Source organism: Zea mays, chromosome 10 (assembly GCF_902167145.1).
Source record: "Zea mays cultivar B73 chromosome 10, Zm-B73-REFERENCE-NAM-5.0, whole genome shotgun sequence".
Taxonomy (NCBI): domain Eukaryota; kingdom Viridiplantae; phylum Streptophyta; class Magnoliopsida; order Poales; family Poaceae; genus Zea; species Zea mays.
In genome coordinates, this window is record NC_050105.1 from 122,622,367 (window position 1) to 122,646,931 (window position 24,565).

Genomic DNA, 24,565 nt, shown 5'->3' on the forward strand with positions numbered 1-24,565 from the left:
ACACAAATGATATTCGCATCAAGAATAGATGGCGCACTTTTTTTTGGGAAGTGCCTCAGAAATCAAGGATCCTAAGACGATTCATCACATCCAGCCAGCATCATTGGTTGCACGAAAAGGATCGCTAAGACCTTGTTCGGTTATTCCCATTACACATTGATTGGATGGAGTTGGAAAAAATTAAGAAGTTTGATTTGATTAGGATTTAAATACATCCAATCTCACTCAATCTACATGGATTGAGAGCTAACCGAACAAGCTCTAAGAGATGTCGGTCTTTAGAACAAAGAAGAAAAGAAAAGGAGGAAGGATGTGGTACGGTGTGCAAGCAACAATGAGCTAAATTTTAGACGTCACAAGCAGCTTGAGATGAAAAAGAACAAAAAAATGGTTGCGACCTCAAACGAGACCAGTTAGAATGTGCATAAGAAGCACTCCCAGAAGAGATACCAAATGGGCAAAGGAGAAACTTCTGAGCAAGACCACCGGACAAATGCTGCTTTATGAAAGTTAAGACAAAACTATACTAAACCAGAACAGTTTCTTCAGCAGTTACTTTATGCAGGGCTTTTGTCCAACTTGCAAGAAAAAGGTTCTTGCAGAGTGACTTTCCATCGTAGACTCTTGAACCACACCAACCTACTGAACTCTCCTCGTTGCTTCTTAGCTTGGGAGACTGTCTTGTTCCAAACAATCATCCAATGCTCCCATATAAGTACTCGCCTGCTGGCCACAGAACTTGGTAGAGGCAAGGTAGCCAAACAGAAAACAGGGGTTCAGATACAAGTAGTCTGTCTTTCTCTCTCTCTCTCTCCCCAGTTCTTGAGCGGCATCAAGCAAAATGGACAAGAGCGTTCCTGTAGTTAGCAAGATCTTTTGCTCAGGAGCTCCAACAATGCTGATGATAAGGAGGAGACCTGCTGTGGTGAACGGTGGCGGTTTTGTTGTTACTGACCTCAGCCATAGCATTGTGTTCATCGTAGATGGTTGTGGAACACTTGGATCCAAGGGAGAGCTTATGGTCAAAGATGGTGAAGGAGAACCAATACTATCCATCTCTAAAAAGGTAACGGGTCATAACTGCAAAATAGCAACCCTTGAACAGATCGATATGCATGATTCCTTGTTTTTTCCATGATTTTGAGTGTTTCACTTGAACAGAAGTTAATTGATAGGTCGACAAGTGTAGCTCTATCAAGTTGATCTAATCCCTATGAGCTTTTTTTTACATTATTCCGTACTTTGCTTGGACAGGCTAGCTCTAAAATTTTTGTGGAGATGTGCGAATTCCTTTCTATTAATAATCTACACCGCAGGGAGGAATTGTCCAGGCGCTAAGCACAAGGAACAGATGGAATGGGTACTCCATGGATTACCAAGGAAAAAACAAGCTGGTTTTTAGCCTAACTGATCCGAAATCATGCACAGCACAAGGTGCGCCGGTTAGAGTTCATGTTGAACCCAAGAGGCAATGTAAAAAGTGGGATTTCGAAATTGGTGGATCTTTTGCAGATAGAGACTGTACGATAGTTGATTGCACCAGAAAAATAGTAGCCCAGGTATGCCGCGCCTTTTTAATCCTAAATCCTCTACAGCTCTGCTTTTGTAGTGCGTTATCTTTGCAGATTCCTTTTGTTGTCACAGATTAAAGGCATACATAAGCTGATCCAGCAGGTCATGGTAACCAGGAGTTATCCCATGAGAGCAGAAAATAATGTCTACATCTAGATGTCTATACACATGGTGCATTTTTTGGCTAAGAAACATGTATAACCGTCTCTAGAAATAGTGCTACCCTGTGATGTACATGTGTTTGCAAGTACTTGTATGAAAGTGTAGAAGTTTACAGGAAGCATTACACTCATGCCACCAGCATTTGAGTGTCAGAGGGATTGAGATCTAAAGACATAGTATGTGTTCTGCAGATGGGTAAGAAAGGGCTGATGGGAGGCAAGGACTTCTACCATGTGGAAGTACAGTCAGGATATGACCAAGCTTTCATCATTGGGGTGATGGCAATTCTTGACAGCATACATGGAGAATCCACTAGATGCTGACAGCATGAATTAAAGAATTTGCTCTTGTTTATAAGAGTACATTAATGTCCGATAGCATTGATCTTGCAACCTACTTTCATCTTCAAGTAAGAAACAGACGCATGCTGGCGGCATCATAATGATTGTATGACCCACGTTGAATAACATAGACCAGCTGATGATATGAGCCTGACTTTCGGTGCCACTTAATTATCTCTCTTCAATAAACTAACCGACTAAGGGTGCGTTTGATTCAGTTATGAGTTGTCTGCTATAGAAAAGATTGAAAGTTATTTTATTCAAACTACTGAGTTATCTACCGTGAACAAACAGTATATTGTTTATATACACTTTATTTAACTATATCTCTTAATCAATATATTTAATTAAAAATGATTTTACATTTGTTAGACTCAACTTGCTATATAATTTTTTATTAAAAATATATTTTTATTTCATTCATTCTAACACTTAATTATTTTTAGTCCCATTTTATTTTCTATTTTCCATATCCCTTTATTAATATATTAAATTAATAAATCAATTTTACAATTCCATTTTTTATACATTTTTATTAAAAAGTATTTTTATTTCATTTATTATAACACTTAATTATTTTTAATCCTATTTTATTTTCTATTTGTCGTATCTCTTTATTAATATATAAAACATGTAAAACAACAACAAAATGTGGTCCAAGCTGCTTTTTAAAAGTAGTGACAGAAAAGTTGAACCTCTTTTGTTCAGTTTCTACCTTTTTAAAGCAGAAGCTTATTCAAAAAGTTGACCAAACACACCATACATGTACAACAACGTAGAGCATACATGTTCCAATGTTACATACCGGAACTTAATACTAATTCAATATACAAGGATTGCAATTTTCATGGATTATGAACAAAGTAACTAAATGTGTACATTGTACTACAGTCACCAGAAATCTGGATCGACTGGGACATGGATCGTTGGTGTCTAAAAAGTCCAATGAAGTCATATCTCTTAAGCAGCAAAAACAGAGAAAGGATGGGAAGTGTCTTGACATAGTAATTGAAATTATGAAGAATGTTGCTGCCTTAAATTGGACATCATTTGAACAAACTTAAAATTAATTCTAGTTCTGAGACCAACTTAAATCCTCCCAAAAAGACGAAAATTGTGATATTGGAGGCCCAGTAAACAAGCAAATGTGCAACTTTCATGAAGAAATAGAAGTGCTTCATTGACTTAATAATTCCAGTTCCAAAGACAGTTTGTAAGCTCCTCAACAGATTGTAGATTATGCTTAGAAAACTAGACAGTATTCAGTGAATGCTCAGCACCTGGTTTAAAATTGCAATGGCACAACTGTACAGTCAAGCTTGTGTAGACATAAGCTAGCAAAAACTGTATAGTCAGGCTTGTGTAGACATGAAGAATGCACGCCAATGTGCATACTGCGTACTCTTTTCCTACAAAAAAAACCTATGTGGGTATGAACAATGCACAGAGAAGAATGCAAATGAAGTACCTCTGCTAGAGAGTAAATTACTTCCATCCAATTCTTCAAGCATTGAGGCAGGCTGCTAAAGAAAGAATACAACTGAAGTACCACTGCTAGGGTGTAAATTTACTTCCATCCAATTCTTCAAGCAATGAATCTTCATCTGCTAATTCAATCTTATCCATTAACAATCTCCCAACTGTACCTGCTTTTCAATCTTTGGCAAAAGTACAAAGAGGGGCTGAAAAAAAAACTTGAGGCTCGCGAGTTGGCTCGAGCTCAGGTGGCTCGGAGCAGCTCGCGAGCCTCAAGCGAGCCGAGCTAGGTTTTCGAGCTCGTTGGTCCAACGACCCGAGCCGACTCACGAGTTGTGCCAAATTAATCAACCTATAAAATAATGATGAATATTGGATAATTTTATAGATATCTGACTCGTTCCTTAGCCTTTAATGATGAATATATGACAATTTATAATTTAGATTACATATAATGTTAAAGATGATTATATTTTTCATATTCATATAATATTAAATCACTATATAATGTAGTATTATTTATCAAGGTATAGCTCGCGAGCCGACTTTGAGCCGAGTCGAGCCTCCTCCTTCAGCTCGTTGAGTGGATGAGTCGAGCCGAGCTGAGCTCGGTCAGCCAACGAGACGCACCGAGCCGAGTTCGGCTCGGCTCGTTTCCAGCCCTAACTAACAGAACATGCTTGGATATAATGTTTACATGAGTGTGTCCAGCATACATGTGTGCATGTTTTGCAGCACCACTGCAGTAGAGCAGAACTATGGACACCTGTTTGACTCTTCTTCATGAGACTCAGCAAATCACTGAATGCACAATGCACCAAATAGCTTACCTTTGTATTGTTACACGACATCAACTTGGTTTGACTAATTTTTTATTGTTATGTAGCCTTGTGCAACCAACATTTCAATATTCACATCTGAGTTTCTTTGGATGAATGTCCTACAAAAAGCAAAAAAAATGTTAAGATATGCACAATGCCTTCCAATCTTCAGTAGTGTTTCATTAAATAAAACTGAAGTGGCAATTAGGGATTTACATGACAAGATATGTTAACAAACTAAGGAATTATGCCGGTTAGATCTTTAATTTAGCAATGATTACATTTTTTCTCGAACGCACAGGAGAGTTGCGCATCATTATATTAAGAAGAAGATGGGTCCAAAATAGACCAACAATTACTGACACAATACAAGTGTTATGGTTTATAGTAGGCGGCCTAAACAGCCCTCTAGTCGGCCCATTATAGAGGGACATATAGATAAGGATTAGGAGAATCTGTTTAGAGATCCTAATATTAAGGAGTCTGTTTTTTAAGGAGAGTCTGTTAGAGTTCCTAAGATTAAGGAGTCTGTTTAGAGTTGGACTATAAAGTCCAGGCGTCTGTAATCAATTGGCAAGCATTGATCAATCTAAGAAGTGATTGTTCCCTGCCTCACCTGTGTTCCGCACCTCACCTGAGTTCCCAGCCGAGCGGCAGCACGGCGCCCCTTCGCTCCCGCTCGTCCAGCCAACTTGATACTCACTCCTATAATCTGCGCAGCCGAGGTGTTTCTACCAATTTGGTATCGGAGATGCCGGGATCCAACACCGACGACAGTGCAGCGTCCGCCACCCAGGCGTCGGAGTTGGCAGCGATCATCACCGCCCTTGCCGAAGTCCAGTGCCAACTAGGGGCCTTCGCAACGCAGATGTCCTCCATGTCCTCGCGCATTGCAGCAGTGGAGACTCCGCCTGCATCAGCGGCACTGTCCCTTCCAACAAGCTGCCCCTATGGCTTGCCCGGGTATGGAGGCATACCCCCCACCACGACGCCAACTGATGATGTGCCACCACCCACCACCACCCAGCTCCCAATCCATCTTCTACCATTGCCACATTCCCCTTCGCCCATCCCACATTATCCACCACCTACACTGCCATCTCTCAACACCATTCCCCATACTCCTACTGCAGAAGTTCCTCGCTTCCATCGCCTCGAATTTGCCCTATTTGACGGCAAGGAAGACCCCCTCCAGTGGCTCAATCGATGCGAACAATTCTTTGAAGGTCAGCACACGCTGGAGGATGAGAAAGTCTGGCTCGCATCCTATCACATGACAGGAATTGCCCGGACATGGTACACCCAGCTGCAGCACAACGAACCTTCCATATCATGGGAACTCTTCAAGCAGCATTGCCAACTCCGCTTTGGGCCCCCATTACGCAGCAATCCTCTCGGCGAACTGGCACGCCTTCCATTCCGCACGATAGTGGATGACTACCAGGAGAGGTTTTGGGACCTGCTAGCCCAAACAGCTCCACTGTCACAGGAGCAGAAGGTACATCTGTTTACGGCTGGACTTCCGGAGCGTATCAAGATCGACGTGGAACTCATGGCACCACGTGATATCAATATCGCCTTGAGTTTGGCGCGCGCATATGAACGGAGGTCACAAGCGCTCGATCACCAGCCGACATCAACCACCAACAAGACCATGCGTCAACCCCAGCGCCCGTCTGTACCAGTACCAGCACCTCAACCAGCGATTCCTGCAGCTCCCAGTACAAGACAGCAGCGAACATTCAAGAAGTTGACGCCTGCCGAGATGGCTGAGCGGCGTTGCCAGGGACTTTGTTATAATTGTGATGAACAGTATGTCTGTGGACATCGCTGCCCTAAATTGTTCTATCTTGAGGTCATGGACTATGAGGAAGATGAATCTATAGAGGCCGATTCAGTTCTAGGGGACCCAACACTAGTGATCTCCTTACATGCCCTCACGAGTATCCATTCTGAGAGTACCTTGCAGCTGGAAGTACATATCATGGGGAAAGCTCTTACAGCCCTGTTGGACACAGGATCTACTCACAACTTCATCAACCAAGACACGGCACGCTCTCTGAAACTGGACTACCAGCCAAGCCCAGCCCTCCAGGCATCTGTGGCCAATGGGGATAAAATCATGTGTTGTAAGCTCTCCAACAGCATCAGCTTGACTATCGGCCAGGAAGACTTTCTGATGGATGCTTACGCCATCCCAATTGATTCTTTCGACATCATTGTCGGGGTCAAATTTTTGCGCACTTTGGGGCCAACACTTTGGGACCTCGAGAACCTGTGCCTAGCTTTCTGGAGAAGGGGACAACAGATTGTGTGGAAAGGACTGGGATCAGACCGGAAGGCCATTAATGTGTACCCAGCAGTGAGAACAATTAGCACATATATCGCAACCACCAAACCGATGATGGATCGTCTGCTCCTACAATTTCAGAAGGTGTTTGCTACGCCCAGTGACCTTCCTCCAGCAAGAAGGTGTGATCACAGGATCCACCTTTTGCCAGGAACAGCACCCGTTGCAGTTAGGCCATATAGGTACCCACAGCTTTAAAAGGATGAATTGGAGGCACAATGCACAGCCATGTTACAACAGGGGATTATCCGCTACAGCACATCAGCTTTTTCAGCTCCAGTACTCCTAGTGAAAAAGAGGGACAAATCATGGCGCTTCTGCATTGATTATAGGGCACTGAATGAGAAAACAGTCAAAGACAAATTCCCTATACCCGTGGTTGATGAGCTGCTAGATGAACTGCAAGGGGCACATTTCTTCACTAAATTGGACCTCCGATCCGGCTACCATCAAGTCCGTGTTCATCCAGAAGACGTACACAAAACAGCCTTCAGGACACACCATGGGCACTTTGAGTTTCTGGTTATGCCATTTGGTCTCTCAAATGCCCCAGCGACATTTCAGGCATTGATGAATGAAGTACTGGGTCAGTTCCTTCGCCGGTTTGTCCTAGTATTCTTTGATGACATCCTCATCTATAGTGCCACATGGTCAGACCACCTCATACATGTCAAGGCTGTCCTACAGACCCTGCTGACCAACAATTTGTTTGTCAAACAGTCCAAATGTGAATTCGGCGCGACATCCGTTGCTTATTTAGGGCACATCATCTCAGCTAAAGGAGTGGCTATGGACAGCAGCAAGGTGGAAGCAGTTACTTCTTGGTCGATCCCAAAGGCACCACGAGGACTGCGGGGATTTCTGGGATTGGCAGGCTACTACCGAAAATTTATCAAGGAATTTGGGTTAATCGCTGCACCGTTAACCAAACTCCTAAAGAAAGAAGGCTTTCAGTGGTCCCCAGAAGACGACTTCGCCTTCCAAGCGCTCAAACGGGCACTCTCGTCAGCACCAGTCCTGCAGCTTCCTGACTTTGAACGGACTTTCACTGTGGATTGTGATGCCTCGGGCTCGGGGTTTGATGCTGTCCTACACCAAGATCACGGCCCAATAGCTTTTTTTAGCCGGCCATTTGCAGCCCGACACATAAAATTGGCAGCATATGAGCGCGAGCTCATTGGGTTGGTACAGGCAATACGTCACTGGCGTCCTTATTTATGGGGCAGACGATTTGTGGTACGAACTGACCATTTCAGTCTCAAGTTCATACTAGATCAACGACTATCCACGGTACCACAACATCAGTGGATTAGTAAGTTGTTTGGCTTTGACTTCACAGTGGAATATCGGGCAGGACGACTCAACACAATGGCTGATTCTATCTCGCAGGGACACAACTGAAAGTTCAGTCCATACCATATCAACCCCAACATTCCAGTTGTACCAAGAATTGCGGGCAAAATGTGCTAATAATGATGAGTGGAAACTCCTCCAGGCTCAGATTACAGAGGGATCCCTAGAGGCCCCATGGCAGATACGGGAAGGCTTGATACTGCACGGCCGCAAGGTGTTTATCCCAACATCATCCAAACTCATTCCCTCAATACTGGAGGCCGCACACTCAGCAGGACATGGTGGAGTACAAAAGACGCTGCATCGATTAAGAGATGATTTCTTCATTCACAAGGATAGGACACTGGTACAGGATTGGGTCAAATCATGTGCAATCTGTCAGAGGAACAAAACAGAGTCGCTGCATCCCGCAGGGCTCCTCCAACCGCTAGAAGTCCCAATACAAATATGGACAGACATCTCAATGGATTTCATTGAGGGTTTACCAAAGGTCCATGGTAAGTCTGTCATATTAACAGTGGTTGATCGGTTCTCTAAATATGCCCACTTTATTGCCCTTAGTCATCCTTACACAGCTGCGACTGTGGCACGAGCATTTTTTATTGACATAGTGCGGCTGCATGGGTTCCCAAGTTCCATAGTCAGCGATAGAGATCCAGTTTTCACCGGACATATTTGGAGGGATCTGTTCAAGCTAACAGGTGTCAAGTTAAGAATGAGTACTGCTTTTCACCCCAAACTGATGGTCAGTCGGAAGCAGTCAACAAAACTATTGCCATGTATTTGAGGTGCATCACGGGAGACAGGCCAAGAGCTTGGGTGGACTGGCTTGCATGGGCGGAATATTGTTACAATACATCATACCACTCAGCATTGAAGACAATTCCTTTTCGTGTAGTATATGGCAGGGATCCACCACCTCTCATTCCATATAAGCAAGGGACAGCAGACACTCAAGTTGTGGATGATATGCTACGGGAAAGAGATATATTTCTAGGGGAAGTCAGAGATAGGCTGCTGCAAGCTCAAGAGCATGCCAAAAAGTTTTATGATGGCCGACACCGGGGTCTCGAGTTCGATGTGGATGACTGGGTCTGGCTTCGTCTCCTCAATCGACAAGCTCAGTCACTGGTCGAACGACCCAAAGGGAAATTGGGACCGCGATATGCGGGACCATTTCATATTCTTGAGAGCGTGGGCACAGTAGCATATCGTCTGGAGTTACCAGAAGGGGCACGAATTCATGATGTCTTTCACGTGGGACTCCTTAAGCCTTTCCGGGGTACCCCTCCTGTCCTGCCCCCAGACCTCCCACCTATGCAAAATGGTCGGCTTCTGCCATCGCCAGAGAAGATAATAAGAGCAAGGATGCGGCACGGACAATGGCAGGTGTTGGTGCACTGGAATGGTACTCAGCCAGTAGATGCAACATGGGAACCTCTACAACAGTTCAAGGCTTCATATCCGCAGTTTCAGCTCGAGGACGAGCTGTTCGTCGAGGGAGGGAGAAATGTTATGGTTTATAGTAGGCGGCCTAAACAGCCCTCTAGTCGGCCCATTATAGAGGGACATATAGATAAGGATTAGGAGGATCCTTAGATAAGGAGAATCTGTTTAGAGATCCTAATATTAAGGAGTCTGTTTTTTAAGGAGAGTCTGTTAGAGTTCCTAAGATTAAGGAGTCTGTTTAGAGTTGGACTATAAAGTCCAGGCGTCTGTAATCAATTGGCAAGCATTGATCAATCTAAGAAGTGATCGTTCCCTGCCTCACCTGTGTTCCGCACCTCACCTGAGTTCCCAGCCGAGCGGCAGCATGGCGCCCCTTCGCTCCCGCTCGTCCAGCCAACTTGATACTCACTCCTATAATCTGCGCAGCCGAGGTGTTTCTACCAACAAGCCTCCTTACGGAGGACGGAAACAAAGATACATAAAAACTGCCATAAGATAGAACTAGCCTACAACTACTCCTACTCAGGACACATGCCTGCCAACCCAGCGGCTTCTACTAGAGACCATCTAACGGCATCATCCCGAGTGGACTGCAACAGCTGCTGGGCACACGAAGACTGCCCCTCGAAGACACAAGCATTCCGATGTTTCCACAGCCACCAAGCGACTAAAATTACAGCTGAATTGAAGCCTTTCTGCTGACTTTTATCCACCCGTTGCTCTGCATTCCTCCACCAGTCTTGGAAAACATGATCCTAAGGTTGAGGAGTCAAAACTTGCCAGCCCATTGGGGAAAAACATGACACCAGATTTATCTAGAAAATACACAAGACACTAAAAGGTGTTGCACCGCCTCCTTCTCCTGGTCGCAAAGAGGACACCGGTCAGGATGGTCAATCCCTCGCCACGCCAGACGATCAACCATCCAACACCTATTACAAGTGGCAAGCCAGATAAAGAATTTACACCTTGGTGGTGCCCAACATTTCCATATTCTCTGGCAAGGTTTTAAACCCAACAGAACCTTTAAAAAAAACCTTTTGTAGGCTGATTTGGAGAAGTAAATTCATGAGGGTGCTGGTGTCCAGAGATGATGGCCTGGCACCCCGGGCATGAGTTGAATGCCTAGTAGAACTTCCTAGAGCAAGAGAAACTCAATCAAGGCTTGCACATGTAGACCCCCTAATGTCCTTGATCCACTGCCTATTTAGCAAGACATCCTTGACTGTCCTTTCATTGAAACCCCTCTTTGGGATTAGCAGGGAGAGCTTCAGAGCCATTTGGTCCAAGGAGCCCCCATGCAACCATTTGTCCGTCCAGAAAAGAGTACTTTCCTCATTCCCAACTGAAGTCACCACCGAGATTGCAAACATAGCAGCAGCATTAGGAAGCACCTAAATATCTAACCCCGACCAAGGCCGATCAGGTTGAGTTTTCTGCAACCAAAGCCACATCATGTTCAAAGCCTAACCTAGAGACTCCAGATTATAAATGCTCAAACCACCTAGGCTCTAGGGGTCTGCAAACTCGGTTCCAATTCACTAGACAGTGACCCCCTTTAACATCTTTCCTTCCTTTCCATAGGAAGCCTCTCCTTATCTTGTCAATTGCCATAATCACCCATTTGGGACATTGTAAGGCAATGAAATGGTAAAACATGCACTGTCGTTTGAATTACCTTGACAAGGGTTGCACGTCCCACGGGATGCATTAAGGCTGCTTTCCATCCTGGTCAATGATCAGCAATCTTATCCACTAACGGAATCAAGTCATTTTTCATTAGTTTCCTGACCGAGAGAGACATGCCCAAGTATTTACAGTGGAATTTCTCCACTTTACACGCCATAACTTCTTGCACCTCCGCTAACTCCTCTTCCCCACATTGGATAGGAGTGATCGAGTTCTTACTAATGTTAGTTACCAACCCTGTAACGTTTTCAAAAATACGCAAAAGCTTCTTTATCAAAGACCAATTCATCCCTCCTACATTGCAGAAAAATGACAACATCATCAGCATACAAGGAAATCCTTTGGCCATAACCTCTCCTCAACAAAGGTTGCAGATAACTCATTTCCACTGCCTTACACACCATTGAGTTTAGGACATCCATAACCATAATGAATAGCATAGGTGATAGAGGATCCCCTGATGTAATCCTCTTTGATGTGAAATAAGGTCACCTGGCTCGTCGTTAACCAACACCCTAGTAGACGAACTCCTTAGCAGCTTAAAAAAACACCACACCAAACAGGGCCAAAACCCAAAAAAACTCAATACTTATGGCTAGTGTCGTAAAATCTTGCCCACAATGTGTGCATATCCAATCAGGCTATTAGACTCAGCATTTTTCTCAGACTAAACATGTTATTGTTACCATATTTGTGATGTACTAAAATGTAGGGAGGGTATTGAGCATGCTGTCAAGCTATCAAATATAACCCGGAGCATTGATTAGATAATTTTGAGTTAGAAAGGAGATAGAAAATAGTTCAAAAAAAATTTACAATCTAGTATAGATGAGGTGTCACACAGGAGGCATAGTATGCTGCTGTTCTCTGCCTCGCACCGATCGGAGGTTGTATGTGTGGAGGATCGGTGGGCGCGGTTTGAAGGCTGAACGGCGGTGAGTAGCCAGCGATCGTGAGAGGAGGAAAACGAGGTGGCGGCTAGGGTTGGACTCCCGGCTCCCTACAGGAAGCCGGAAAACAATGTGTTTCTGCTTGATCTATAGAGTGGTGCTTACAATTATTTATACTCCCCTCTAGTCCTTATCTAATGAGATAGATCTCCTCTTTTCTCTCTAACAAATCTTCTCTAACAAATCTTATCTTCTAATCCCTATCTTCTCTCTAAGAAATCTTATCTTCTAATCCTTATCCGCATGCTTATCTTCTAATCCTTATTTGCATGCTTATGCTGTTGCCCGGCGCCTATAGTGGCTGCCGGTCATAACATCTCTCCCTGCCTGCGCAAACAGCTCGTCCTCGAGCTGCACATCCGGGTAGAGAGTCTTGAAGTCGTCCAGGGGCTCCCATGTGGCGTCGTCCTCCGGAAGCCCTTGCCACTTGACGAGGATGTGCCACGTGCCACGACGGAGCTGTGCGCGCAGGACCTGCGCAGGGGCTGGCAGCAGGCGCCCGTCCTGAACCGGTGGCAGCACGGCCGGTGTTGATGGTGGCGAGCCGGCGGAGTTGTATGGCTTTAATAGCCCCACATGGAAGACGTCATGCAGGCGCGCGTCCGCGGGGAGTCGGAGACGATAAGCCACTTGCCCGATGCGCTCGACGATCTGGAACGGCCCCGCGTAGCGTGGGCGCAGCTTGCCCTTGGACGGCGAAGCGAGCGCATGGGTGGGTCGGTGGAGAAGTCGGAGCAGCACCCATGCGCCCTTGTCGAACTCCACCTCGCGATGGTGCTCATCGTAGTGGCGCTTGGCGTACTGCTGGGCCTGAAGAAGACGCTCGCGAACCTCCTCCAGGAACGCGTCGCGGTCCCGCAGCATGGCGTCCACTGCTTCTGTCTGGGCCGCCCCGGCGTGGTGTGGCAGGAGGGGTGGTGGGGGTCGGCCGTACACAACCTCGAACGGCGACGCTCGGAGTGCCGTGTGGTACGAGGTATTGTAGCAGTACTCCGCCCAGGAGAGCCAGTCGACCCACGAGCGAGGCCGATCACCTGTCGCACAGCGCAAATACATCACGATGACCTTGTTGACGACCTCGGACTGGCCGTCCGTCTGGGGATGAAAGGCCGTACTGAGCCGCTGCTTGACACCTGCACATTTAAAGAGATCGCGCCAGAGATTGCTGGTGAAGACTGGGTCGCGATCGCTGACGATGGAGCTGGGGAAACCGTGTAGGCGCACGATCCCGTCGAAGAAGGCACGGGCGACGGAGGCGGCGGTGTAGGGGTGGCTGAGCGCGATGAAGTGGGCGTACTTCGAGAAGCGGTCCACCACCGTCAGGACGACGGACTTGTCGTGCACCTTCGGCAGCCCCTCGATGAAGTCCATGGAGATATCTGCCCACACCTGCGACGGAACGTCCAAGGGCTGAAGTAGGCCAGCCGGCTGTGTGGTCGGTGTCTTGTTCCGCTGGCACACGTCACAGGAGCGGACGAAGTCGAGCACCAGCTGGCGGTCGCCGGGGATGTAGAAGTCCGCGCGGAGGCGCACAAGGGTTTTCTGGACCCCCTCGTGTCCCGCCGAGTGAGCCAGGGTCACCACCTGGTGGCGCAAGTCGTCGGTGGCAGGCACGTAGATGCGCTTGCCGTGGAGGAGGAAGCCGTCGTCGGCTGCCCACCGCGCGCCCAGAGATGCAGCCTGCAGCTGCTGCAGCAGGTCGCGCGTGACCGGGTCGGCCGCGGTGGCGCGGCGAATGTCGGCCTAGAGGTCGAAGGAGGGCCCAGAGAGGGCATAGAGCGTCGCAGTCACCTCGTCGCGGCGAGACAGCGCATCGGCCGCCGAGTTGAGCCGCCCGGGGCGGTACTCGACGGTGAAGTCAAACCCGAACAGCTTGCTGAGCCACTGGTGTTGAGGCACGGTGGACAGCCGTTGGTCCAGGAGGAACTTCAGGCTGTAGTGGTCGGTGCGGACGAGGAACCGGCGCCCCCACAAGTACGGGCGCCAGTGCCAGACGGCTTGCACCAGCCTGATGAGCTCGCGCTCGTAGGCCGCCAGCTTGACATGGCGAGCGGCGAAGGGTCGATTGAAGAAGGCCAGGGGTCCGCCCCCCTGGTGTAGAACGGCGCCAAAACCGGTGCCGGACGCGTCGCAGTCGACCACGAACTGGCGCGCGAAGTCGGGCATCTGTAGAACCGGCGCCGACGAGAGCGCCCGCTTCAGGGCAGCGAAAGCCTCGTCCGCCTCCACCGTCCAGACGAATGCCTCCTTCCGCAAGAGACGTGTGAGTGGTGCCGTGATGGAGCCGAAGTCGCGGATGAACTTCCTGTAGTAGCCGGCGAGGCCCAGGAAGCCACGCACCCCGCGTGGAGAGCGCGGTAGCGGCCACGAGGCAACAGCGGCCACTTTGTCGCTGTCCATGGCGACGCCGTCGGCGGAGATGACGTGGCTGAGGTAGGCGACGGAGGGGGTCCCGAAGGAGCACTTCGATCTCTTCAGAAAGAGGTTGTGGGCTCGTAGGGCGGTGAAGACGAGGCCGACATGCTGCAGGTGCTCAGACCACGACGTGTTGTAGATCAGAATGTCGTCAAAGAAAACCAGCACGAACCTACGGAGGAAGGGGTGGAGCACGTCATTCATCAACGCCTGAAATGTCGCAGGGGCGTTGGAGAGCCCAAACGGCATCACCAGGAACTCGAAATGGCCATGGTGGGTGCGGAACGCCGTCTTCTCAATGTCGGCCGGGTGCATGCGCACCTGGTGGTACCCCGAGCGGAGGTCGAGCTTGGTGAAGTACTTGGCCCCGTGGAGCTCGTCGAGGAGCTCGTCAACCACCGGGATCGGGAACTTGTCCTTGGACGTACGGTTGTTGAGCGCGCGGTGGTCGATGCAGAAGCGCCACGACCCATCTGCCTTCTTGACGAGGAGCACGGGTGCCGAAAACGGAGAAGTACTGGGGCGGATGATGCCCTGCTCCAGCATGGCGGCGCACTGCCGCTCGAGCTCGTCCTTCTGCATATGAGGGTACCGGTACGGCCGCACTGCCACCGGCGCGGTCTCGGGCAGCAGGTGTATGCAGTGGTCATAGGGGCGGGCTGGTGGAAGACCGCGTGGTGTGTCGAAGACGGCTTCGTGCTGACATAGGAGCTCGTCCAGCAGCGGGTGGTGCGGGTCCGGAATTACCGCTAGCAGCGACCGTTGCATGGTCGCCGCATGGCCCAGGCCATTGTCAGGGACATCGGTCTCGGCGGTGGGTGGCCTACCCTCACCAAGACCAACTACGTCGAGTGGGCCGCGGTGACGAGGGTACGGCTCCAGGTTCGCCACATGTGGGAAGCAGTTCGTTACGACGACGTCGACTACCACGAGGATCGGCGGGCGCTGGATGCCCTCATTGCTGCAGTCCCACCCGAGATGCAGTTTTCGCTTTCCCAGAAGCGGACTGCCAAGGAGGCTTGGGACGCCATCGCTGCGACCCGCATCGGCAGCGATCGTGCCCGCAAGACCACACTGTAGGCACTTCGCAAGGAGTGGGAGAACCTGGCCTTCAAGCCAGGTGAGGATGTTGATGGCTTTGCTCTCCGCCTCAACACTCTGTTGCAGAAGATGGTGCAGTTCGGCGACGACACCTACGATGAGGAGAGAGCTGTTGAGAAGCTCTTCCGTTGCATCCCCGAGAAGTACAGGCAGATTGCTCGCTCGATCGAGTCTCTGCTAGACCTCTCCACGATGACGATCGAAGAGGCGATTGGTCGCCTCAAGGTGGTCGACGGCGACGAACCACAGGCTCTCTCTGGGCCTATCACTATCGGCGGGAAGCTACATCTCACTCGGGAGCAGTGGGAGGCCTGCCAGGGTGACAAGAAGAAGGGGGAGTCCTCCTCGACACGAGGCCGCAAACGAAGCAAGCCGCGCAAGGCGCGTGGAGGCGCCCAGGCCGGGGCGCGAGGACATGCTGAGGGTGGTGCACGTGGAGGTGCCCAAGGCGGCGCCGTCGGCAACAAGAAGCCGGCACGAGACGACGGTTGCCACAACTGCGGCAAGCTTGGCCACTGGGCCAGGGATTGTCGGCAGCCACGACGTGGCCAGGCCAACGTCGCACAGGCGGAGGCGGAGGAGGAGGCCCTGCTCCTGGCACATGCAAGCATCGAGCCATCTCCAGCGGCACCGGCCGCAGCAGCACTCCTCCACCTTGATGAGTCGAAAGCACGCGCTTTCCTCGTCGACGGCTCCAACAAGGACATGATCGAAGGATGGTGTCTCGACACCGGCGCCGCTCATCACATGACCGGCCGACGTGAGTTCTTCACCGAGCTTAACTCTAGCGTCCGCGGCTCCGTCAAGTTTGGGGACGCCTCCGGCGTAGAGATCAAGGGCACCGGCTCAGTCGTCTTCACTGCCGCATCTGGTGAGCACAGGCTGCTCACCGGAGTCTACTACATCCCCGCGTTGAGGAACTCTATCATCAGCTTGGGACAGCTGGATGAGAACGGTTCGCGCGTGGAGGTCGAGCACGGAGTCATGAGGATCTGGGACCCCTCTCGTTGCCTTCTTGCCAAGGTACGCAGGAGTCCAAATCGGCTATACATCCTCAATGTGAAGGTGGCACAACCTTGCTGCTCGTCGAGACGACGGGGCATGGCAGTGACACGAGCGCTTCGGGCACCTTAACTTCGAGGCCCTGAAGCGGCTCAGTGCCAAGGAGATGGTACGAGGCCTGCCGTGCCTTGACCATGTGGAGCAATTCTGCGATGTCTGCGTGTTGACAAAGCAGAGACGGCTCCCCTTTCCCCAGCAGTCGAGCTTCCGAGCCAAGGAGAGGCTCGAGCTCATGCATGGGGACTTGTGTGGCCCGGTGACACCAGCCACACCAGGAGGACGACGCTACTTCTTGCTGCTCGTCGACGATCTCTCCCGCTATATGTGGGTGATGATCCTTGGCAGCAAGGGAGAGGCTGCGAACGCCATCAGGCGTGTGCAGTTCGCTGCGGAGGCGGAGTGCGGCCGCAAGCTGCGCGTGCTGCGCACCGACAACGGCGGCGAATTCACGGCGGCTGAGTTCGCGTCGTACTGCGTGGATGAGGGCGTTCAGCGCCACTACTCCGCGCCGTACAGCCCGCAGCAGAACGGCGTCGTCGAGCGGCGCAACCAGACGGTTGTGGGGATGGCTCGGGCTCTCCTCAAGCAGAGAGGAATGCCAGCTGTCTTCTGGGGAGAGGCGGTGGTGACAGCGGTTTACATCCTCAACCGCTCGCCCACCAAGGCTCTCAACGGGATGACACCGTACGAGGCTTGGCATGGGCGCAAGCCGGCGGTCTCTCATCTACGGGTCTTCGGCTGCCTCGCGTTCACCAAGGAGCTTGGCCACATCAGCAAGCTCGACGATAGGAGCACCCCGGGGGTGTTCATTGGCTACACGGAGGGCTCGAAGGCCTACCACATCCTTGACCCAAGAACACAGCGTGTGCGCACGGCGCGCGATGTAGTGTTCGACGAAGGGCGAGGATGGGCGTGGGACAAGACGGTGGACGACGGCACGACTCCGACGTACGACTTCACCATCGAGTACGTCCACTTTGAGGGAGCTGGGGGAGTAGGCAACTCTTCTCCGAGCAGGTCTACCCCAGCCCCCAAGTCTCCACCGACTCCAGCGCCAAACTCTCCAGCTCCTGCTACAACGAGCTCTTCACCACCACGCACTCCAGCCACGACTCCGGCTACAGCAAGCTCTTCGCCACCACGTACTCCAGCACCGACGGTACCCTCTCCGGGAACGTCCTCTTCGACACCAGCTCGTGTCGAGCACGACCCAGTGGAGCTCGTGACCCCTCTGTCCCGCGACGAGGAGCGCGTCGACGCGTGCTACGACGGCGAGCCGTTGCGGTATCGAAGGGTGGAGGGCCTTCTCATCGACCCGTCGGTGCCAGGCCCTGCATCTCGCATTCTGGCAGGAGAGTTGCATCTTGCATGCGACGATGGTGAGCCTCGGCATTTCACGGAGGCCGAGAAACATGCGGCTTGGCGTGCCGCGATGCAGTCGGAGATGGACGCGGTTGAGACGAACCGCACCTGGGAGCTCGCTGATCTCCCTCATGGTCATCGCGCGATCACCCTTAAATGGGTGTTCAAACTGAAGAGGGATGAAGCCGGCGTCATCGTCAAGCACAAGGCTCGCTTGGTGGCACGCGGTTTCCTACAGCAGGAGGGGATCGACTTCGACGATGCTTTCGCCCCCGTGGCACGGATGGAATCCGTGCAACTCCTCCTTGCGCTGTCAGCCCAACAGGGCTGGCACGTTCATCACATGGATGTCAAGTCGGCTTTTCTTAACGGCGACTTAAAGGAGGAGGTCTACGTACACCAGCCGCCAGGTTTTGCGATCCCTGGCAAGGAGGGCAAGGTGTTGCGCCTGCGCAAGGCTCTCTATGGCCTGCGACAGGCACCGAGGGCGTGGAATGCCAAGCTGGATTCCACGCTCAAAGGAATGGGTTTCACGCCAAGCCCGCACGAGGCGGCCATCTATCGGCGGGGCCATGGAGGAAGTGCCCTGCTGGTGGGTGTCTACGTCGACGACTTGGTGATCACCGGCGCCAAGGATGCAGAGGTGGCAGCGTTCAAGGAAGAGATGAAGGCCACCTTCCAAATGAGTGACCTGGGGCATCTCTCCTTCTACCTGGGAATTGAGGTGCACCAGGGAGACTCCGGGATACACTTCGCCAGACCGCCTACGCCAAGCGCATTGTTGAGCTGGCTGGGCTCACCGACTGCAACCCAGCTCTCACTCTGATGGAGGAGAGGCTGAAGCTGAGTCGCGACAGCACGACGGAGGAGGTGGATGCTACACAGTACCGGCGTCTTGTGGGGAGCCTTCGCTACCTCGTCCACACACTGCCTGACTTGGCATACTCCGTCGGCTACGTTAGTCGGTTCTTGCAGCGACCGACGACGGAGCATGAGCAGGCTGTGAAGAGGATCATCCGCTATGTTGCGGGGACTCTCGACCACGGTCTCTACTACCCGAGGTGCCCTGGGGAGGCACACCTTGTCGGGTACAGCGGCAGCGACCACGCCGGTGACATCGACACTAGCAAGAGCACAAGCGGGATCCTCTTCTTCCTCGGCAAGTGCCTCATTAGCTGGTAGTCGGTCAAGCAGCAGGTGGTGGCCATGTCCAGCTGCGAGGCCGAGTACATAGCGGCGTCCACTGCTTCGACTCAGGCTCTCTGGCTGGCTCGACTGCTCGGTGATCTCCTTGGGAGAGACACTAGAGCGGTGGAACTCAGGGTGGACAGCCAGTCCGCTCTGGCATTGGCCAAGAACCCCGTGTTCCATGAACGGAGCAAGCACATCCGGCTAAGATACCACTTCATCCGAGACTGCTTGGCAGAAGGGAGCATCAAGGCGCGCTACATCAACACCAAGGATCAGCTTGCAGACCTGCTCACCAAGCCCCTTGGGAAGATCAAGTTTGTTGAGCTTTGCTCCAGGTCCGGGATGACCCAACTTTCTCACAAGACGACGCCCAAGACTTAGGGGGGGAATGATGGAATAAGTCTTGAGCATCTAGAGGACATACTGCTTTTGACTGTCCTTTGTAGTCCTTTAGCATCTAGAGGACAGCTTGACTGTCCTCTGTAGTCTCTTTAGCATCTAGAGGACAACAGTCGCTTTTTGACTGTCCTCTGTAGTCGCTTTAGCATCTAGAGGACAACAGTCGCTTTTGACTGTCCTCTGTAGTCTCTTTAGCATCTAGAGGACAATCCTGTTGTGTAGTGTGTGTGAGAAGGTGTGGTAGTGCAGCCCCTAGGGCTATAAATATGTGTCCCCAACCCCTCTAAAGGTATGGCATTCTATAGTGTTTGAGGAAATAAACAGAAAATTGCCCCAACTCATAGTGTCATCCTCTTGATGAGAGTTAGAGTCCCTCTACTTACAGAGGAAATCGTCCACCTCCAGGAAGAACAAGCGGGGGCATACGTGCCCACGCACGTACTGCTCGTCGCAGTTGTAGCAGAGGCCTTGACGACGGCGTTCCTGCATCTCGGCCGACGAGAGGCGACGGTGTGGCCGCGCGGGTGCCGCTGGGGCTGCTGCGCCCGGTGCTGCAGCGCCGGCTGCGGGCGGTGCAGGCAGCGCTGGTGCGCCAGCCGGGGCCGCGGTCGCCCCCTGTTGGAGTGGGGGAAAGGCTGGCCGCGGGGGAGGGCGGGCGCCGCGCTGCTGAGGAGGCGCTGCCGCGGCCAGAGCCCGTGTCTCGAAGGCGCGGGCGAGAAACATGGTCGTCTGGAGGTCGGGCGGGGCGCGCATCTCGACGTCGACCCGAATGTGTTCCGGGAGGCCACCCACGAAGAGCTCCGCCTTTTGGCGCGTGGAGAGGTCCCTTGAGTGCGCCAGCACCGTCTGGAAGCGGTCCGCAAATTCCTGGACCGTGGAGTGGAAAGGAAGGCGCCCCAACTCGGCCAGCCGCGAGCCGTAGATAGGCGGTCCGAAGCGAAGGCGGCAAAGCTCCTTGAAGCGCTCCCAGGACGGCGTGCCCTCGTCCAACAGGAGTGCGTAGTACCATGTCTGAGCGGCGCCGGTGAGGTGGTAGGAGGCCATCCACGTCCGCTGCTCCACCGGAGTGCGCTGGCCCCAGAAGAATTGTTCACAGTGTGTGAGCCAATTCAGCGGGTCGACCGAGCCGTCGTATGTCGCGAAGTCGATCTTGTAGGTCTGAGGCTGGAAAGGCGTCGCGCCGAACGTCGCGGGAGCCGTAGCCGAGGGCGCCCCGCCGATCACTGGAGCTGCAGTCGGCGCGGAGCAGAAAGTGGAGCCGTGGAGAATTGTGTCGTCAACGCCGCAATAGAGCGTTCCCGACGCCGGAACGCCCCCATGGCCGAGGCCCGCTGTGATGTGAGGGGTCGAATGGACCGACGGGCGCGCCGGCGCAGAGGAGTAGACTGGCTGCGCGACGTCGGTGAGCCATGGCGGAAGCGGGGACGGCGAGTGGGGGAACTGGATCTCCTGGATGGGGACGCCACCGAGGGACACCGCTGGTGCGGGCGCGGTGGTGTGCGTCGTGCTGTCCTGCGGCATCCCGTAGGGGTAGACGGCGTATGAGGCGGGTGAAGGCAGCTGCTGCCGCGGGTTGGGCGCCGGCGGTAGATGCGGCTGCGGGTGAGGCGGAGCCACGCCTGGTTGCGGTCCCAAGAGGAAGGCGTGGACGCCGGCCATCATCCTGCCGAGGTCGAGGACGGCCGTGGTGAGCTGCTCGTTGGTCATCACGCCCGCGGCGGAGGAGGAAGCCCCGGTGGCCAGCGGCAGCGATCCCGCGGGCAGATATGTTTGCGGAATCGGTGCGGATGGGATCGGCACGGACACGTTGGAGTCCGGCGGCGACGTGGTTGCAGCGGGCAGCGGCAGCGACATCGGATCGAAGGGCTCTGATACCAGGTTAGTATGCTGCTGTTCTCTGCCTCGCACCGACCGGAGGTTGTATGTGTGGAGGATCGGTGGGCGCGGTTTGAAGGCTGAACGGCGGTGAGTAGCCAGCGATCGTGAGAGGAGGAAAACGAGGTGGCGGCTAGGGTTGGACTCCCGGCTCCCTACAGGAAGCCGGAAAACAATGTGTTTCTGCTTGATCTATAGAGTGGTGCTTACAATTATTTATACTCCTCTCTAGTCCTTATCTAATGAGATAGATCTCCTCTTTTCTCTCTAACAAATCTTATCTTCTAATCCCTATCTTCTCTCTAACAAATCTTATCTTCTAATCCTTATCTGTATGCTTATCTTCTAATCCTTATTTGCATGCTTATGCTGTTGCCCGGCGCCTATAGTGGCTGCCGGTCATAGCAAGGCAACTGATAAAAGAAGAAAACTCACCATGCCTCATTGTTCTCATCTAGAGAAGTCCCAGTCCCAGTTCTATGCTGCAATAAGCATCTGAGACAGCTCAGGTGTTCTTCCCTACATTCTTTATGTTAGCAGAATTCAACTATACAGCAACTGACATATCTAGTCTTTGGCACTGGTGAGAATGAACTTTCTGACTAGCTGAAGCATGACCTGAAGCAATAAGCATTATTTGATGTACCTCATTAGGCATCCCAGCCTTCAAAACACAACTAATAAAAGAATTAATTGTAATATTGTCAGGGCGACACCCAGTTTCCACCATTTTGTGAAAAAGAGTGACTGCCTCTGGTATCCTACCCTTCATACAGTGCCCAATTATTAGAATAGTGTATGTATACTTATCAGGATGACACCCTTTCTCTTCCATGTCTGTAACAATCAAGTTTGCTTCATCCACCTTTCCTCCCTTGCACAGTATATCAATGATCGGGTTATATATAAATGTCTGTGGAACAATGTCGGCTCGCATATTCAATTCCCTTAGAAGACTGAGAGCTTCTGCTGATCTGTTCTGCGTACAAAGTGAGTGTATTATGATGGAGAAGGTGTATACATTTGGTTGAATATGATGCTGACCCATCTCCATCCAAATCCTCATGGCATCATCAAGCTGTCCACATCGACAATATCCATCAATCAAAGAATTAAATGTCACAACATCGGGAGGGCAACTATGGAGAATCAGCTGCCAATACATTCTCACTGCAGATTCCATGTCCAAAGCCTTTCCATATCCATTAATAAGCACGTTGTATGTGACCGTGTTGGGTCTTGTTCCAGATTGAAGCATGTCATTATACACTGAAAATGCATCCTTCATCCTGCCAGCCTTACAATAACCTGATATTACTGAGGTGTATGTCACAACATTGGGCATGCAAACACCATCCCTCTGGAGCCTCCTCAATACCTCATGGCCCTTGTTCACCTGCTTCACCCTGCATAGCCCATCAACAAGAATATTTTGTGTGATGGTATCCGGGGAACACCCAAACTCAGTCATCCTTTCAACTAACTCAAGTGCCTTCTGCAAATTCCCCACCCGACACACCCCCTTAATGACAACATTAAAACTCCAGACATCGGGAGAATACAGCCCATCCTGAATCCAACTCTCAAACAAAGCAACAGCATCCTGCGCACGGCCATGGGCAATTAACGTGTTCAAGAGGTTGTTATATGCATACCACTCAATGCGGCAACCAAACCAGGAGCCCTTTGTGAGCAAATTCGCCGCAGCATCAAGAAGGCCGGCGTTGGTGCAGGAGCCGGCCACGAACGAGAAGAACCCTGCGTCAGGTACGTACCCTGACTGATCCGTCATTTGGTCGAACAGCTTGAGTGCGTCCCTGTGGCGACCTGATCGGCACAGCGACGCGATAACGTGGATGTAGGACTGCTCAGAAGGAGGTACAGAGAGCGGCTGGGAGTGCAGGCGGAGAAGAGGCGGAGGGCAGAGCCGGCGCACGGCGCGAGCCGGACAGAGGCCGCGGCAGCAAGCGGGGAGGGCGCGAGGCGGCAGAAGGCCGGGAGGCAGTGCGGACGAAGGAGGGCCGCTGACGCGAGCGCCTTGGCTATCCAGAGCTCAGCGGCGTGCGGCGCTGCCGGGGCCGGGTGTTGCGGCGGCGGGTGGGCGTCGGGGCTGCACGCGTAGTGGAGGAGGCGGCGTAGGGGGTGGTGAGGAGGTAAGCGGAGGCGGAGGAGGCGGAGCGTATCGTGGCGGGGGGACATGGGGGAATGCGGAGGATGGGGTGTCGCCGTGTCGGAGCGTGTGCGTGGCAGCGTGGAGGAGGGTCCGTGGATGCAGTGTGGACTGTGGACAAGTGATGCGCATCGGAGGACTGAGGGAGATGGACTGAAACAGCAAGGTTTTGTCGTACGGAGGTTTTCGGACGAAAACGACAAGCGAAACTAGTTCAGTTTCAGCAAACGCGAAACCTTGTTTTGAAACATCCCATCGGATACAATTCACCGCACGCAGGGGTTAAACAAAAAATACATAATCCTTTTAATAAAAGCTTGATGTGTTTTACTAGCAAAAGTGACGAAAAATAAGAATTGATCATCTTTATTTTATTACTATATTAAAGATTTAAAGTATCAGTTTTAACGATTGCCAGCATCACTCTTTTATAAAAAACCGCACCAAGCACCAAACACCAAATAGAGCTAAAATCCAAACAACACCAAACACCAAAAACATAATAAATCGCAAATTTCGGTGTATGGTGTTCGCGATGCGGTGTTTGGTGTTTGGTAATTTTTTTACCCACCCCTAATGGTGAGTCTTGACCATTTGTCACAAAAGATTCACATATGTCTAGGAATGATATCCTCTAAACGACTCCAGCAGCATATGTAATAATCCTGAGCCTAATTCTGATAAATCTTTTGTTGAATTTTGGTTGAGATTCTAAACTTGTTACTCATCAAAATCATTTGATCTTTTGAAACCTAACTGGAAATTCAGTTCTTTATAAACCCCTGTGTCACAAGCTGGCCTTAGTAAACTATACAAGTGATGACCTA

At 51.4% G+C, this 24,565-nt stretch overlaps 2 protein-coding genes across 7 annotated transcripts; one reads left to right on the top strand and one right to left on the bottom strand.

Annotated features, from left to right (window-relative positions):
- The first annotated feature begins 609 nt into the window (after nt 1-609).
- LOC103641692 (protein LURP-one-related 6) lies at nt 610-2,246 on the top strand. Of its 3 annotated transcripts, XM_008665016.4 has the most exons (4): nt 622-1,066; nt 1,317-1,434; nt 1,513-1,559; nt 1,926-2,246. In XM_008665016.4, exons 1-4 carry the CDS (start codon nt 842-844, stop codon nt 2,055-2,057), a joined length of 522 nt encoding a protein of 173 aa, XP_008663238.1. In that variant the 5' UTR covers nt 622-841; the 3' UTR covers nt 2,058-2,246. The 3 variants fall into 3 exon arrangements, with proteins under 3 accessions (XP_020401653.1, XP_008663238.1, XP_008663237.1); XM_020546064.3 differs by lacking the exon at nt 1,926-2,246 and adding an exon at nt 1,645-1,919 and having other exon boundaries at nt 610-1,066; nt 1,317-1,559; XM_008665015.4 differs by having other exon boundaries at nt 627-1,066; nt 1,317-1,559.
- Nucleotides 2,247-2,853: 607 nt separating this feature from the next.
- On the bottom strand, nt 2,854-23,856 carry LOC100383019 (pentatricopeptide repeat-containing protein At2g06000). Of its 4 annotated transcripts, XM_035963473.1 has the most exons (5): nt 22,004-23,169; nt 11,203-11,507; nt 4,382-4,491; nt 3,565-3,679; nt 2,854-3,497 (listed from the first exon to the last, which is right to left on the bottom strand). In XM_035963473.1, the coding sequence occupies exon 1, from the start codon at nt 23,037-23,039 to the stop codon at nt 22,116-22,118; it is 924 nt and encodes a 307-aa protein (XP_035819366.1). In that variant the 5' UTR covers nt 23,040-23,169; the 3' UTR covers nt 2,854-3,497; nt 3,565-3,679; nt 4,382-4,491; nt 11,203-11,507; nt 22,004-22,115. The 4 variants fall into 4 exon arrangements, with proteins under 4 accessions (XP_035819366.1, XP_035819365.1, XP_020400753.1 ...); XM_035963472.1 differs by having other exon boundaries at nt 2,854-3,679; XM_020545164.3 differs by lacking the exon at nt 11,203-11,507 and having other exon boundaries at nt 2,854-3,679.
- Nucleotides 23,857-24,565: the final 709 nt, after the last annotated feature.

What these genes read in the sequence shown, in the direction of transcription:
- LOC103641692 (XM_008665015.4), top strand. Translation starts at nt 842, where the DNA reads ATGGACAAGAGCGTTCCTGTAGTTAGCAAGATCTTTTGCTCAGGAGCT. An exon ending in TACTATCCATCTCTAAAAAG is followed by an intron (nt 1,067 to 1,316) that starts GTAACGGGTCAT and finishes TCTACACCGCAG; the next exon opens with GGAGGAATTGTCCAGGCGCT. An exon ending in CCAGAAAAATAGTAGCCCAG is followed by an intron (nt 1,560 to 1,925) that starts GTATGCCGCGCC and finishes TGTGTTCTGCAG; the next exon opens with ATGGGTAAGAAAGGGCTGAT.
- LOC100383019 (XM_020545164.3), bottom strand. Translation starts at nt 23,039, where the DNA reads ATGACTGAGTTTGGGTGTTCCCCGGATACCATCACACAAAATATTCTT.